General features: G+C 40.7%; 1 protein-coding gene across 2 annotated transcripts in view; it reads left to right on the top strand.

The window, feature by feature from the left end:
• MAN2A1 (mannosidase alpha class 2A member 1) overlaps positions 1-16,194 on the top strand; it is a 126,109-nt gene that overhangs the window by 64,410 nt on the left and 45,505 nt on the right. For both annotated transcript variants that reach the window (XM_018559312.1, XM_018559313.1), the window contains exons 8-10: positions 1,864-2,041; positions 2,800-3,002; positions 15,868-16,053. In XM_018559312.1, coding sequence (XP_018414814.1) covers positions 1,864-2,041; positions 2,800-3,002; positions 15,868-16,053 — 567 coding nt within the window. The remainder of the gene's footprint in view (positions 1-1,863; positions 2,042-2,799; positions 3,003-15,867; positions 16,054-16,194) is intronic.

The following is a 16,194-nucleotide window of genomic DNA, read 5'->3' as shown; positions in this document are numbered from 1 at the left end:
CCCCCCCCCCCCCCCCCATGCTCCAGCCCGAAAATCTCGGGCAGCCGCAAAGGATCTTGGGGCAGGCGCATGCGCAGTTCAGATTTTCGGCCGGGAGACGCAAGATAAGTCTATGGACAGCATGCACCCGCATGCAGACACCGTGGGACAGGAAGTGCCAGCAAGCACAGAGGAGTCAGTGCTGGATCGGAGACCCGCTGGAGAGAAGACAGGAAAGAAGATCGGATTAAGAGACATCATTTCAGGTAAGTGATGACACTAACATTGTGGGAGGGAAAAAAATTTATCCCATCTTCAGTGTTCTGGCTGAGAGAAGGAGGTTCTCATCCCAGATTTTACAATACATGACCCCGTCCATTAGCCCCTCCAATGTGGCAAAATTGGCTTGTGCATTTTAACAGAGAAACAGCCCCAAAGCATAATGTTTCCACCTCCATGCTTCACTGTAGGGATGGTGTTCTTAGGGTCATAGTCAGCATTTTGCTTCCTCTAAACAATTTTGGTCTCATCTGACTGCAGCACTTTCTCCCAATTATTCTTCTCTGAATCATTTAGATGTTCATTGTCAAACTTCAGACGGGCCTGTACATGTGCCTTCCTGAGGAGGGGGACCTTGCGGGCATTGCAGGATCTCAATCCATGGCGGTGTATTGTGATACCAATGGTTTGTTTGGTGACTGTAATCCCAACTGCCTTGAGATCATTCTCAAGCTCCTCCTGTGTAGTTCGGGGCTGATCCCTCACTTTTCTCATGCTCATCCTTACCCCATGAGGCGAAATCTTGCATGGAGCTCCAGACCTGAGGGTGATTGATGGGTATTTTGTATTCTTTCCATTTGCGAATAATCGCTCCAACAGTTTCCTTCTCACCAATCTTGTAGCCCTTTCCAGCCTTGTGCAGGTCTACAATCTTGTCCCTAACGTCTTTTGACAGCTCTATGGTCTTGCCCATGGTGGTGAGGTTTTAGTGGAAGAAAGATTCTGTGGACAGGTGTTTTTTAAACATAACGAGTTGTCGTTAGGAGCACCTTCCTAAATTGACAGGACTAATCAGTGTACCACATAGCCAGTCTGTGGGAGCCAGAATTATTGTTGATTGGTAGGGGATCAAATACTTATTTTACTCACTGAACTGCAACTCAATTTATAGCATTTGTATCATGTGTTTTTTTTCTGGATTTTTGGTTGATATTCTGGACAAACTTACAAAATCTGGAGGGGATCAAATTTCCTCACTGCATACCCTAGGTCTGTGATGGTGAACAGAGGGCACACAGAGGCCCCTCTGGTGGCACGTGAGCCTATGTACCTGTTGCGGGGACTCACACACTCCGGGTTCTCACCTGGGGTGCTCAGTGTGGGTCTCTGAGTCTCATTAACTTTTTTTAAATGTCCGCTGCGACCATCTTTAAACCTGGAAGGTGCCCAAATCCTTTTTTAATATATTGCCGAACCGGTAACATATTAGATAAAAATCATCCCATGGTGGTCCAGTGGAGAATCGGAATGATCTGCATCTCTTGCTGATGCAGATCATACTGATAGCTTCCTCGTGGTGCCTCTGCTCACAGGCAGGAGCGATTTAATATGGTCTGAATCAGCCAGAGATGCAGATCACACTGATCCTCCACTGGACCATCAGGATAATCCCCAAGTGCCCCACTGGAGGATTGCAGCCCCCTCCTTGCAAAATAAATGTTTATTGTTCATGGTGTGTGATTTTAGTAGTGCGTTTTTTTTTTTTTAATAATGAAGATAAGTTATTGATTTGTATGTTTTTGTTTTGTTGTGTGTGTGACGTTAGCCATCAATGCCCTTAGTTCTACCTCTACATTTTTTTTTTCCCCCTGAATCTCATTCCAGAGCATGGATGATTTTAGATCAGTACAGAAAGAAATCAAAGCTCTTCCGCACTAACGTACTTTTGGTTCCACTGGGTGATGATTTTCGCTTCAGTGACAGTTCAGAATGGGATCAGCAATACCAGAACTATCAAAAACTGTTTGATTACATGAACTCTCATACTGAGCTCCATGTTAAGGTAAGTTGTGTCATTTTATTTTTAGACCTGGCTTTCCTAGAAGGTTCATTGCAATTTTTTCACTGTAGTTGTGTCAATGCTTGGTTAGAAATCGAGCAAGAGTATATTTTTCCTGCTCCAATGAATGCAGCATTTTCAGTAATTTTTTTTTGTCAATAAATTAGTCTTTAGCAGCAATTTTTTTTGGCATCATTTGGATCCTAGAGCATGACCTTGCTTGCTTTTTAAATCTGTAATTTGTTAAAAATAAACTTGTGCAAGCAATCAAGCCAAAGTAAGAATGCTTTTAGCAAGTTGATGCAGCTACTAACTTTAAGAAAGGCATTATTTGCTTAGGTGTACAGTCAACCTACCTACCCCCATCTCATCCTTTTCCCACATCACTGTGTCTGAGCCTGGAAATTGGCTAATCGAGCACTGAACGCCACACTGTATTATTGTAGGCAGGATGAATTGTGTGATATCGGTACCTTTCCAAATACCAATAAGTGCTCCACTGGTAGTGCTGGAAAAGTTGGAAATGTATATTTGCAAGCTGTCACTCCAGAAGCCATCTTTTATTTTAGACAATAAAATTACTGCCCAGAATAAGTCAGATGGAAAATATACTGATATTAGTAAAACCCTGATAGAACCACATCCTTTTAGATCTGCACTGATTTAGGACTTTCACTTCAAGCCTCTTTTTTGGGGATTAGTCTATTTTAGCATTTCCTTTATATTTCATCCTGGTTTTACACAAATGTTTTTTTTTCCAGGCACAGTTTGCTACACTGTCTGATTATTTTGAAGCTCTCCGGAAGGTTACCAGCATTGATGAAACCAGTGGACCCTCATTTTTTCCAGTATTAAGTGGGGATTTCTTCACTTATGCGGATAGAGATGATCACTACTGGAGTGGATACTTTACCTCCCGGCCCTTCTACAAACGTCTTGAGAGAGTCATGGAATCCTACCTGAGGCAAGTTGTAATCTTCTAGATCTTGTGTTTTTTGCATACATGAAAGCACTTCTGTGTCTTCTTTCATTGAAGTCATTAGCCAGGCATACAGAGGTCCTCACACCTTGCTGATGGTCACGTAGTGCACGCCAATGGGGGGTTCTGCAGACCTAAGGCAGCTGGAATGTGGGAGATTTCCTTGTTAAATCTCTTCAAAGTTTGCATGTGTTCTAGTTTCCTCAAATGGTGAAAGTATTCATCAGTGCCTCATCCTATTCTATAACACCCCTCTTAGCAAGGTGTGCAGGTCAGTGTGCTTTGTTAGGGCTTGTGTGTACTGGTTTTTATCCCTATCAGACCTGATTCTACCCTCCCACCAATACAAGTCAGTAGGAATGTAAAAGCTTCAAGCAGGTTGATGCAGTTTGGAAATATCCGAACCTCAGATTAAAAAAAACAATGTTTTATTTATGAAAACAGGTAGGGATCTGTAATTAAGGAGATTCCCTACTAATCCTCATAAATGAACTGATTACCTGAGTTCTTTGTGTGTGCTATTTGAAGACAAAATAAAAACAATAATGTGCAAAAATATATATATTGGCTATCAAATTTTGGCCGAACGCACTGGATCGCATTGCAGCCGGCTCAGTTTTTTGTGGGACGTGAGGTGTGTCCGGCTGCAATGTGATCGACCGCACGAGAACGCAAGGCTTATGAGCGGCATTTTTCTGACCGGACCGAGGGCATTGATGTGCCTTGTGTTCCCGTGCGACTGATCGCATTTCGGCTGGAGGGCGTGCCTGCGGTGCCGTTCACTTAAATGCACCGCCACGCTTCCTCCCGCCCCACAACAAACTGAGCTAGCCGCAATGCAATCTTGTGCGTTCCGGGCACAATCGAGCAGGAAAGCACTGAAGATGGTATGAACGAGGCCTAAAGCTGGCATTAGTTGCAACCTCTTTTTTTGTGGCAAAGGCAGCTGAAACCTGGCAGCTCTTTATTTCCTAATATTTGCTACATCATGAATCAATACTGAATTGTTACTTATGGTGCTGTTATCTGCCTTTTGCCACCTTTTATAAATAAGGTGTTTTTTAATACATCAAAATAAAATAAAAAGAAGCTTTAATATTTGCTTTTATTAAAGCAAGTTTGAGAGGATTGAAATATTGGTGCTATCATTGTGGCTCCTGACTTCACTGATCTTGAACATGCATGCAGAATGGGAGTTCACACTTCTCAGATATCAATGACTGCATGCTTGTTCCAATGCAGTGACTAATTCGGTTACAAAAGAAAGATCAGGATGACTGCTTCCTACAGGTTCACCTTGAGTACTGTATTTACAAATGTATGGTGTGTGTGTGTGCTTATTATTTGTAGACTTTAAATGTGTGCATACACTGAATTGATCGCTGTAAAGCATTAGGTAACAAGGAGAGTGAAAACTTTGAAATAAACAGTAGATGTGCAGCAGTGCATTCGCCATGAATAAATCCATAACGGAATGAACCTTGCATAAAGCTTTAAATTAGTTGAAAGGTACTGTGATTGATTAGTCCAACTTTTAAAGATGTATTATCCTCCATCTGTTTCTGCTACTGTGCAACTCTGTGACCTGTAATGATGGAATCTTGACACTTAACATGAAAGTAACAATTCTGCTTAGTTTTATGGATGCATAGATCATCCTTAATCTAACTGTTTGGGGCTTTTATAATGACTTACATTTTTCCGACATTGTTCTCTGTAATTGAGGATACAATAAGCTTGCTGCACTAAAACGTACTTATTACTTGTTTGTTTTTAATGTTACATTCAATTAGGGAATCCTGTAAGTGCAATTGAACAGGCATAGTTGTGGTTTTAGTTTCATTGTAATTTTGATTGAAATAATTCCCTCCCGCAAATAAGGAGAAATTATTGTATTCCCCATTTGCCTTTATGAATAATGCACTGCAAGAACAAAGCTCATAAATGCCTTCTTAGGCAGACTAATATGTCTTGTCACAACTGTCACAGCCTTGGATAATTCTCAAGGACATGAGATTAGTATTCAAAAAGGGAGAACTGTATGGTAAGGTTTTATTAAAGAATGTTACCGTCAATTGTTCTTTGTTACTTAACTGTTTATGCACACAAATACGCAGGGCTTGAAAAATTTGATGGTGTCTCACCAGTCAGCATGACCGGACTATAGCCTTGCAATTTGTTAACATTTTTTGGGGACAGATGGAGCTTTCTTTTTGAGGTATATAATCACCACTGGGGGGGATGTTATTTTTTTTAACTATATAATGAAAAAAAGTACCATAAATGTAAAAAAAAAACTTTTCCCTACGTTATGTTATAAAACATTTATTCTTACCCATATTTTTAGTACTATCCTTGTCGCAATCCTTACCGATATGTCCCTTGTAGTGGGGGGTGCTCGCAGTGACTGCGGATGGCGCCACGTATGTCAGCAAAATTGTAGAAATGTCACCAGCACACCAGTCCTTTTAAGATAGCAAAAGCTTAATTTATTGAAGTTTTTTGTCATATGACCAAACAAGCGCTTTCGGGACCGCACAGGGTCCCTTCATCAGGCTTTAGCCACCAGACACCAAACATGTCAAGCCTTAAAATTGCGTGCACCCGCAAAATCGCAAAAAACGCACATAGGCGACGATTAAAACGCTTTTACTGCTCATCAGTTTAGTATTATCAGTGATTAATGGCTCTAAAATTATTGCTCTCCAAAGTTTGCGGCGATATTTAATTTTTTGTGCGGCACAATAGGCGCAATCGTCGTTTTCGCACGTAGGCGCACCCAGCTCATATCTGCGTGTGTATGTGGGGGGCTTAAAAAAAAAATTTCTTTTTAAAAAAGAAAATGTTACATGGGGGGCTAAGAAGCCCCCTATGTAATAGCCAATTTACATGACAGGTCCTCTTTATGGAGACATCGGGGGTCTCCAAGATCCCTAATGTCACCTAGGGACCCCCAGAGAAGATGATGAAGCGGAGATCAGCTTCATCAGCTTCTGTAGCTGGAGAGTGAGAGTAAATGCAGGAAGTGATGTAATCTACATCACTTCCTGAATTCGGGGACTGTAACCTGAATTACTATTTAAAGTTATGATGTGCTATATAAGCATTCACACCTACAGGTATGAGATTCTAAGGATTCAGTCCTGAGATTTTCAAGCTCAACACAATAACAGGATTTATTGGTATATAGTATACAGACTTGAATACAATGAACCAACAATCTATTTAACTACAAACCTAAAGAAGAGATCTAAGCATACATCAAAATATCACTAAAAGCACAAACCATGGTACAAACACACAATACAAACATATATAAGTGCACAGGTTTTATCCGGATAATTACCAGCAGATGTTCAAACAGGGCCCTCTGGTCATCAATTACAGGAAAGAGAAAGATCTAACTTTTTCCAGTCCTTAATATACCCCTGGTGTCCATAGGGATACATGACAAGTCTCCCATTGGTTGCCTCCCAAGGCCTAATGGAGATTGGAGGGTTTCCAAGACCCTCTTTACAACTCCCCACCCCTCACTTCCGATTGGATTATTAGATCAAAGGGTCTTGGCTCCTGATAAACCTGATACTGAAGTTGAACATCTATGGTAATTATCTGGACATGCCTGGGCTGACCAATGCCCCTATTTGCAATTCCTTGGGCCTGACACTCCCCTCCACCGTGATAAACACATCAAAAGACTGTATTTCCCAACAAGCTACCCTCCCCTCAGGTGCTCAGTTAAAACGACATATAAAACTATATACATATTACCTATACTTTGTGACATAACTCTGTATGGTAACAGGGACTGAGCGGAGATCAAAGGAAGTTTGTTTACTGAACTTCCTTTTGATCTCCTGTCACAGATCCGTGCCGGTCCCGGCCGCATCGGGCACAGCGTATCTCGGGACCGGCAATGGCAGTGACAGCTGCTAATACAAGCGATCGAGCGTCTCTAGCGACGCCCGATCGCTTGACTGTAAAGCTCCTGGCTGGCCGTGTAATTACAACGGCCGGCCGGGAAGCTGCTCGTCGGGCTCCTGTGGTCTGAACGAAAAAAATAGACCCGATTCCTCCAACACAAATAGCGTGTCAATCGAGAAATCCCGCTGTTTACATACAACTGCTGCTGGCACCTGTCAGATTACCCGACCAGAGTGGGCAGCTCATTTGGCTGCCAGCTCTAATCATGCAAAAATTTTCCGGCGGGATCAGCTGATCGAGGGATCCTGGCCGAAAGTCTGCTGACAGCACCACACATTGTGCAAATTTAGTCCAGTTCCTCAAAAACTGGCCAAAATTCGCAGTGTATGGGCACCTTTTATAAATTATCGATCGGTTAAAACCGAACGTTATTTATTTCATTATTTTGGATGCAGTAAAGAAGAGTTAAGGTGATTGTAGCCATATTAGAGTACTTGCAACAACACAATTGAGTACTGTTCATGATGCCTTTTTTTTTTTATTTGCACCAACAGTTGAATTTACAATTGCTTGGACCTTAGAGAGTAGTCACCTAAAAGATTTTCCTGCAAATCTAACTTAGTGCAGATAAAGAAAAAAAGTATTACGAAAAGTACTCTTCCCTCACTTCTTACATTGTGAAACCTTTACAAGAAATGGATAATGTAAAAACACTCAAGTCAAGAGTTGTAACCCTTCCTCGCTCTACTGAAAATGTGCTTTTGTTTTTGTCTGCATTTCTGTTGGAGAGATTTCCCATAATTTACTGTCCTGAGGCCCTAATACTTTTCTCCTCTATTCAACAAAAAAAAGTTTTGGCTGGAACTGGACTATAAAATGTAAATCTACTTTTGCTAAGAAATGAAACCTCTCCTCTGGTAATTTTACTTACATTGCAAGCATTTTACTAAACTGAACCGAGGAGTCTAACCCACTGCCATTTGTATAGCCAACTACAAGACCAGGAAATACCATGTCTTTAATTATTCACTCTAAATGACAAAAAGGTCATATTTATAAGAATAGGGCACATTTCCACTGCTGTTCTGTTTATATATAAAAATTGATTTTCATTCTTCCTAATATGTATACAATCTTATCCATATATAGTTGCCATCTACCGAACACAATTTTTTCTTCTAAATGCAACTCTGCATCTAACTTTCTAACTTTTCTATGCACAGAAGGTGCCACAGGAACCCAAGAAACATATCAACATTTGATGGATAAACTAATCCATTCCCTCAATTTGTTTACCCAATATTAAGAGAGAGAAAAAAGAGGGAAGAGGGTGTGGGAAAACTCAAAAGGAAAGGGAGGAAAAAAAAAGAAATTTAAAAAAGAGGCCAAAACTCCACCCCAAAACTCTGAGCAAAAGAAAGAAAAAAAACCCGCAGAGTATAGGAAAATTATAAAAGATTTCAAAACATCAGTATCTCGTTAATAAATCCGGGAAGACCAAGTGAGTAAAAATACCTCAGCAGTGACCTTGTCCCATGAGACATAAATACCATCTAGATAAAATCTTATAATTGCATTCCTGGATTCTAGAGGAAACTGAAGCGTGCTGTGCAAAAATGAATATTTTGTTCCATTTCAAGCTCCTCATGGGCCATACCCAATTCCTTTTACCACGTAGCAATAAACTTTAGAAGGCCTGTATGACTCTCCTGTAGCAATAAATGATATATGAGATAAGATGAGTCGATTTCTGAGATTGAATCCAGAGCGCTTCAAAAGCTGTGTGAGATCTAGTAAGAAGGCCAGTTGGAGAAGATCGCACAAAATAAGAAAGTTGGGAATATTCCATCCACACAGTATTCTGATTCTGACCGTGAGGGAAAAGCTGTGTCAGTAAAGGAAGAGCTCAGTCCTGTAATTGTGTTACTAAATTCAGGAGGAAACATAGTTCCCAAATAAGGTCACCAGGGAAAGAAGAAAACCCATGACTATATAGGAATCCCATACATGAAGAGTAGATTGGATCCGTAAGGGTAAAGAGTCTCTACGTGGGCGTAGAGAGGGATCAGTGCTAGGAAGAGAAAGAAGACCAGAAGCAAGAAGAGGTGGGTTTTTTTTTTAAGCTGAACCCATAATTTAGTGGGCTCATTATGAAACCAATCAATTAATCTGATGAGAGAGGATGCATGGCAATATAAAGAAATATCGGGAAGAGCTAAACCACCCTTGCATTTCAGTCTGACAGCACATTCCTATGAAGCCGTGCTCTTTTATGTCCCCATATGGAGGCCCTAATCATCTGATCAATTTGGCATAAAAAGTCAGGTGGAGGGGGGACTGGAACTATTTGAAAAATATACAAAAGTTAAATGTTTTTTGGTACGATGTCCCTCTTTTATAATAATACAACCCAACAAAGAAAAACAAGGTCGAACATAGGATTGCAAACTGGATTGAATCAACTGCTACAAAAGATTACAATTTGCAGTGGCAACGCTACGAAGGTCAGGCGTAATATGTGTGCCCAAGTATTTAACCACTAAATTCTGCCATCAGGAAGGAAAGTTGGATGACTTTAACAGAGAGGTCTGTAGATGATGAGGATCTATGAAGGGCCTTGGTTTTATCATATTTAACTTTAAAGTTACTCAAACGTCCAAAAGTGTCAAATTCCCTAATTATAGATGGGAAGGAAACGTGGGGAGAGGAGACATAAAGAAGAAGGTCGTCGGCATACAGTGATAACATATGTTGAGCATCTTGAACGTGAATCCCCTGAACATCCAGATTATTCTTAGGGCAACTGCCAGATGTTCCATAGTAAGGACATATAAAAGGGGTGACAATGGACAACATTGTCTAGTTCCATTACATAGCTCTATGGGTTGCGACAAGAGCCCATTGGTGCGAATTCGAGCATTACGATTGTGATAAAGCCACTTCGTTTTTTGCAGCAAAATAAGGCCAATTCCAATTTGATGCAGTGTCTCCCATAGAGAAGTCTAACCCTATCAAATGCCTTTTCGGCATCCACCGATATAAGGCAAGAAGGAATCTGGTTGCGTTGGGCAAAACCAATCAAGGATATTGTTTTAAGGGTATTGTCCCTTGCTTTCTGTCCAGGACTAAACCCAACCTGATAAAGATGGGTAAGGTGAGGCAGCAACAGCTTGAGTCTATTAGCAAGCAGTTTTGAATAGAGCCGAAGGTCAGTGTTAGCAAGATAGGCCTTTAACTACAACAAGAAGGGGCATCCTTTCCTGGCTTAGGAATAACAACAATGTGAGCTTCCAAAGCTTTGGCGGGGAAAGCGTTAGATGATATAGCACTACACGTGGTAGTCATAATAGGGGCCAAAGCATCCTTAAAAAGCTTGTAAAATCTAGGTGAGGAGCCATCTGGGCCCGAGCTTTTACCTGATTTCAAAGAAATCACCCCTATCAATTCATCCTTCTGAAAAGGCAGCTCTAAGAATTCAGTACCGACTGTTAGAATAAAAGGTAAAGCCGTATCTTGAATATAAGCTTGTAAGCGGGATAAAGAGGCAGCGTCACCTGGATCTCTTGCAGAGCAAAGAAGATTACACAATGTGTCATAAAAAGAGCGAAAAAGATCAGCTATATCAGTTGGATTATGGACGTTGTGACCCCAGGAGTCTTGGCATAGACACAGCCGCAACAGTTTTTCTATAATGGACTAGCTAATAATTTACCGGGCTTGTCCCCTTGCAGATAAAAGAGGGAGCGCAATCAATCTCTAAGAGATAGGGATTTCTGGTCTAGTAGCTGAAGTAAAGATTGTCTAGCAGCGGACATTTGAAGTAAAATATCAGGATCAATCTGTTTTTTTTATGTAGCCTCTTTTAGGTCCAAAATCAATCAATAATTTGTTAGTCTGAGCTAACCGCTGTTTCTTTAATCTGGCACCATGTTTAATAAAAACTCCCAAAGCACACATTTTAAAGCCTCCCACTGCATTGGTAATGACGTAGGGTTCAGTCAATGATCTGCCACACAATATGAAATGGTTGCAGAGATGTCCGCAACACGTATAGAATGTTTCAATAAATGTATTCAGACGCCAGGACCATGCAGTCGTAGCAAACTCTGGAAAGAGACAAGTAAACAGGAGCATGGTCAGACGAAACAAAGTTACATTTGAACGAACGTGGATGTAAGTTCAGGGCATACTGAAACGAAAAAAGTCAATTCTGTGACATACGTCATGAGAGAGAGTAAAACCTGAAATCTTTATCTGTCGGATGAAGGATTCGCCATACATCTACCAAATGGTGTTGTCAGGAAACGGTTTAAGGTGGTTAAAGCAAGATAAATAAATTGTACTCTTGCCTGTAGAAGAGTCTAGTTTGGGATCTTTCTGTTTGCCTGATGAAGGGACCTTATGGTTCCGAAACTTTGCATGGAAATGCTGCACCATTTAATAAATTGCCTGGACGTTATATTGGAGTGCGAGTGACTTTTTCCTGATCTCTAGTTTGGGATCCAGGACACAATTAAAGTCACCGGCTATAAAAACACCAATTTGATCCTGATTAGGGATGTAGAAATTAGCAAAGGTAACCTTTCTCCCTGCAATGAGAAGCTTAAGGAACAAAAACCATCCCTCCAGATGAGCTTTCATTTCCAGCAATTGGAAGGCAATAGATTTATGTATCACTATAGATACCCCTTTCGGTTTAGAACCCGCAAAGGTACTTTGAAACCAGGCAGGAAAATTATTTGTTTCTAAGGACGGGTATGTGATTGGTCCGGAAGTGCGTCTCCTGGAACAAAAGTAACACTCCTCTTCCATTTGTGGAGATCCTAAAATATCTGAGAACATTTGATAGGAATATTGAGTCCAGGAGCATTGAAGGAGCAGAGAGGGTAAGAGACCCCATGTGAACAATCATCAGTGCAGGCAATTCAAATGTTGAAGATATGTGGTGACATTTGAAAAAAACAAACAAAACCTCGGAGAGGGGGAAGGGGAAAAAAAAGGAAGGGTAAGGGGGGGGGGGAACAATGGGGCAGGGGAGCACAACAGAAATTAAATCACTAAATTGACGCAAATCCTGCCACAAATCCATAGAGGACTCTCCCGTCTCCACTCGTGACAATAACATCAAGCGGAGAGGAGAACCTCTAGGTAGCCCTATGTGTGGAAGGCGCTGGATAGGCATGAGGTTCCAACGCCCAATCAACTCCCATATATAAAAATCTTAGGATGACCATAAAAAGCCCCAAGGGGGAGCAGTACAATCTTACATAGCATGACATAGAAAACAATACAAACTGAGATCTAATTCTTGTAGCCAAGCATAAAAAATGGTAAAAAGATTAGGCAATAGCTTAAAGGGGTTCTAAACCCTCCGTTTTTTTGCCTAGGCAAAAAGTTTAAAAAGAAAAATCCACTTTAACAGCGGTTTACACTTAACCTGTTTTCGTTGCGCGCTGCCGCCCGAGAATCTGAAACTGCTCAAGCGGCCGCAAAGCATCTTGGGGCGGGCGCATGCGCAATTCAGATTTTTGGGCGGGAGACAAGCAGAGACGCAAGGCAAGTCTAGTCTATGGACGCGTGCACCCGCACGCAGACACCACTGGATCGGAAGTGCCTGCAAGCAGAGAGGAGTAAGGGCTGGAGGGACAGATGAAAACATCAGGAAAGAAGAGGAAGATCGGATTAAGAAACCTCATTTAAGGTAAGTGCTAACATTAACATTGGGGGGAGGGAAAAACATTTTTGACTTTAATGTCATTTTAACCCATTGCAATTTTAGAGTTCCATAGCAAGTATGAGCAATATCTATGAGAAATGGCAATAAAAAAAATATCTATAACCTAAATAACAAAAAGAAAAAAAAAAGACTTTTTTTGTATCGTATTTTCTTTAATGTGATTTATGGTGTAAGCTTATTTTTGTTAATGGTTTTGGATACACTTTTTTCTTTATTGTAAAATGAATTAAAAAAAGTTTAAATATCAAGTTCAAAAAAGAAAAGTGGATTTGCCCTTAAACATGTTTGCATTTGCTTTTAGCTAAATAACATATTTGTCAAGATCTTCCATGGTAGTACTGCTTGCATTGCACGAACAGGACAAGACAACAATGCTTTATTAAACTAGAGAGGCCTCAACAGAAGGGAAAATGGCTGGAAAATTCAACTTTTTTGAACTGGAGTTATGTGATGTATAGCACATTCAAGTGGAAAGCAAATCCATTTAAAGATGTGTTATTGAATTTATTTCACGGTCATATGATAACTCTTAGGATAAATTTGGACCAACCTGTTTACCGTTACAGACCACACTGTTTTCAGACCGGTAGTTCTAGCTGCCCAAACAGTTCTAATGATTTGTTACCTACTTTTCTGAATTCTTCAAAATGATTACAATTGATTTCTGTCTGAGTTTTCTTCCAATAAAGATCAGTGTTCATGGGCAAAAGTGCTACAAATGAGACCTGTGGAAAACCGCAAGAATCTAAATATTTTATAAAGTTTCCGTTAAAGTTTAATTCCACCGAATAATCCAAAGTGGCATACATTGTTGTCTCCTGCTGAGAAGTTACCAGCCTTTATAGTCCTTGTGGTCTGCTGTCATTCATGGATTGTGGTTATTGCAGAGTCCCCCCTTTTATTTCTCCATCCCCATGGAAATAGCAGGGTGTAAATTTGTGACACGAAGAACAAGAAAAACTATGGCATCTGAAAGGGTGGTGTTGGTCCAACTAATAATCACCAGTGTGAAATACCTCAGAACGGTACATTTCCTCTGTAGGGTTTGGAATTCTCTTGAGGTGTTCATAATCTTTTATGAATATAGTGCACTTGAGTTAATTAAAGCTGGCCTTAACCATCATCTGACATGTGCATTAGCACTTTAGACAGATTTATACTAGTTCTCCTGATCGGCATAAAAAGTTGCAGGAATAGGACACAAAATTTATACTTTGTAAAAGAATTGTCATTGTATCTTACCAAGCAACACATATTTTATCCGGCACACTACAAATCAAGTTGATTTGTTGGCGCTAAGGTTCACTTACATTGTTTCATTTAAAACTTCTCATTTTATTTTGCAAGAAATTTGAATATTGTCAGTTAAAGGAACAAGTCTCTTAAATGTTACTATACCGTAGTTAATGTATTTTCTCTAAATTTCTAAATGTAATTCTGTACATTAATTTTGAGAAGCGTGCCCAGCCTGTAGTATTTAGCTATTAAAGCTGAGCCTTGTGCCAGTGCGCTAGTGTGTTGGGCTTGGTGACCATCAATAATGAGCGACCTGAAATAAAGCCTATCCACCTCAGTTTACTCAAGGAATGACTATAGGAACTTTAGAATATTAACAAAGATAACAGGATGTCACACACCATGCTGTTGCAAAGTGGGGCACCCAGCATTAAGGATTTATGCAAATACCCAGATTTCTTGAAGTCAGTGTGTGGGCAGTTTCACCCCCTACCCCCACCACCATGCCACACATACTGATAGATATCTCTGGTGCTTGCATTTTGAGGTGTGTGCCGGTGTGGGCTTGTCATTTCTCCAGTATGAAGAAAAAATTAATAGCAGGTTAGGGGTCCTGAAATCCACTGGAGGAACGTAGGATTCTGAAGTATTTGCCTATAAAGGCATCCTGTGTTAATAAGTAAGGCAAATGCAATACAATACATGTGTAAAAAGCTTAGTAAACCATAGCAACCACAATCCAGTTTTCTCTAGTCAGATGACACAAAAATAGAAATGTGGTCATTATTCATTGCTACACTGCATTGTCATTGTAGTTGGTATTGTTTTTTTTTTTCAATAAGCCCTTGTGTCGGTTTCTTTTTTTTCTATGCATCAGTAGATTGTACACTGTTGGCCATAAATGAATGCAGTAAGTTTGGCATTTAAGGTCTCCTTCACAGTCATTAAGGGCCACCAATAAACTGCATCTATGCAGCTGGGATCACAGGTGTTTGCAGTCAGCCATAGGAAATATTTGAATATTTGACGGGACGTCATCTATGCAGAGCTCCATCTCTCCATTCATAAACTGAGCAGATAATACATTTTTACTATGTCCCCAGTCATGAGTGAAGAGGAAGTAATGTGTAGCGCTTCCTGTTTATTCATAACCGAGGAGATCATAAGTGTTTACTGTGTCCCCAGTTATGAATGAACAGGAAGCACTACACATCACTATCTCCTCAGGAACAAAGACCGAAATGATCAACACTGATTACTCTGATGTTTTTCTCTACAGGGAAGGAATATTTGCTGAACCTCTGCTCGGCATCTTGAAGCCCTCCGCCTCCCGCCTGTCGCAGGAGAGTTACAGCGTCTCTCTCCTCAGTGCCAGCTTCATGATTGTCTCTCCTCAGATCTGAGCTGCTCCTGCCAATACAGATGGGGAGAGCAGTGGGGATACCGGAGGGAGCACAGAGGCGATCATGATGCTAGCACCCAGATAATGATGCTAGCACCCAGTGAGGAGAGAGCTGCAGAGGGGGTGGAGGGTTAGTTGGCGGGAGTCTGATTTTAAATGAATAGCTGCCATCAGCAGATTGTCATCCGCTGATGACAGCTATTCATTTACAAAGAACAGTCAGGGGGACCCTTCTGCTATAAGCTTCTGGTTGCTGAAGATTATATGAGCGTATAGCAGAAGGGTGAATGCAGCTGATCTAAGGCATACTGAGCTGGCCAGCTGGGAACTTTTTTGTGCCGCCCTATGCCTCACATCCATGTGGGGGATAGGATTAAAGGTTAAACATACATATGTTTAATCGGCTTTACTTTGTGAATGTAGTACTTAAGGGAAAACGCAAAAAGTTCAGATGTTATGCGCCACAGCAGCGAGAAGCTGAGGTGAGGCCTTACCACTGAGATGTTTGACAACAAGAAAAAGGTTTACTTATTTTATACTTTCACTTTCAGGTCTGCAGAAATACTCTATTCTCTAGCTATTGTGCAAGCTCGTAGAAACCACAAACTGTCAGCTTTTCCATCAGCAGAACATTATAAATTACTGACAGAAGCCAGGAGAAATTTGGGACTTTTCCAACATCATGATGCCATTACTGGAACAGCCAAAGAATGGGTGGTGGTGGATTATGGCACCAGGTAAAGAGAATAAGTACACATAGAAAGCAAATAAGGTTGTTTATTCTTATACAAGCCCTTTCTAGATGTATTGCAGCCATAGCTGATTTTCTTTTTTTCTGCGCTTGTTTTTTTCATGCTTAAAATATCTATATATATCTA

The sequence above is a fragment of the Nanorana parkeri genome, unplaced genomic scaffold (assembly GCF_000935625.1).
Source record: "Nanorana parkeri isolate BGI_ZX_2015 unplaced genomic scaffold, ASM93562v1 scaffold388, whole genome shotgun sequence".
Lineage (NCBI taxonomy): Eukaryota > Metazoa > Chordata > Amphibia > Anura > Dicroglossidae > Nanorana > Nanorana parkeri.
This window is presented reverse-complemented; position numbering and strand designations above follow the sequence as displayed.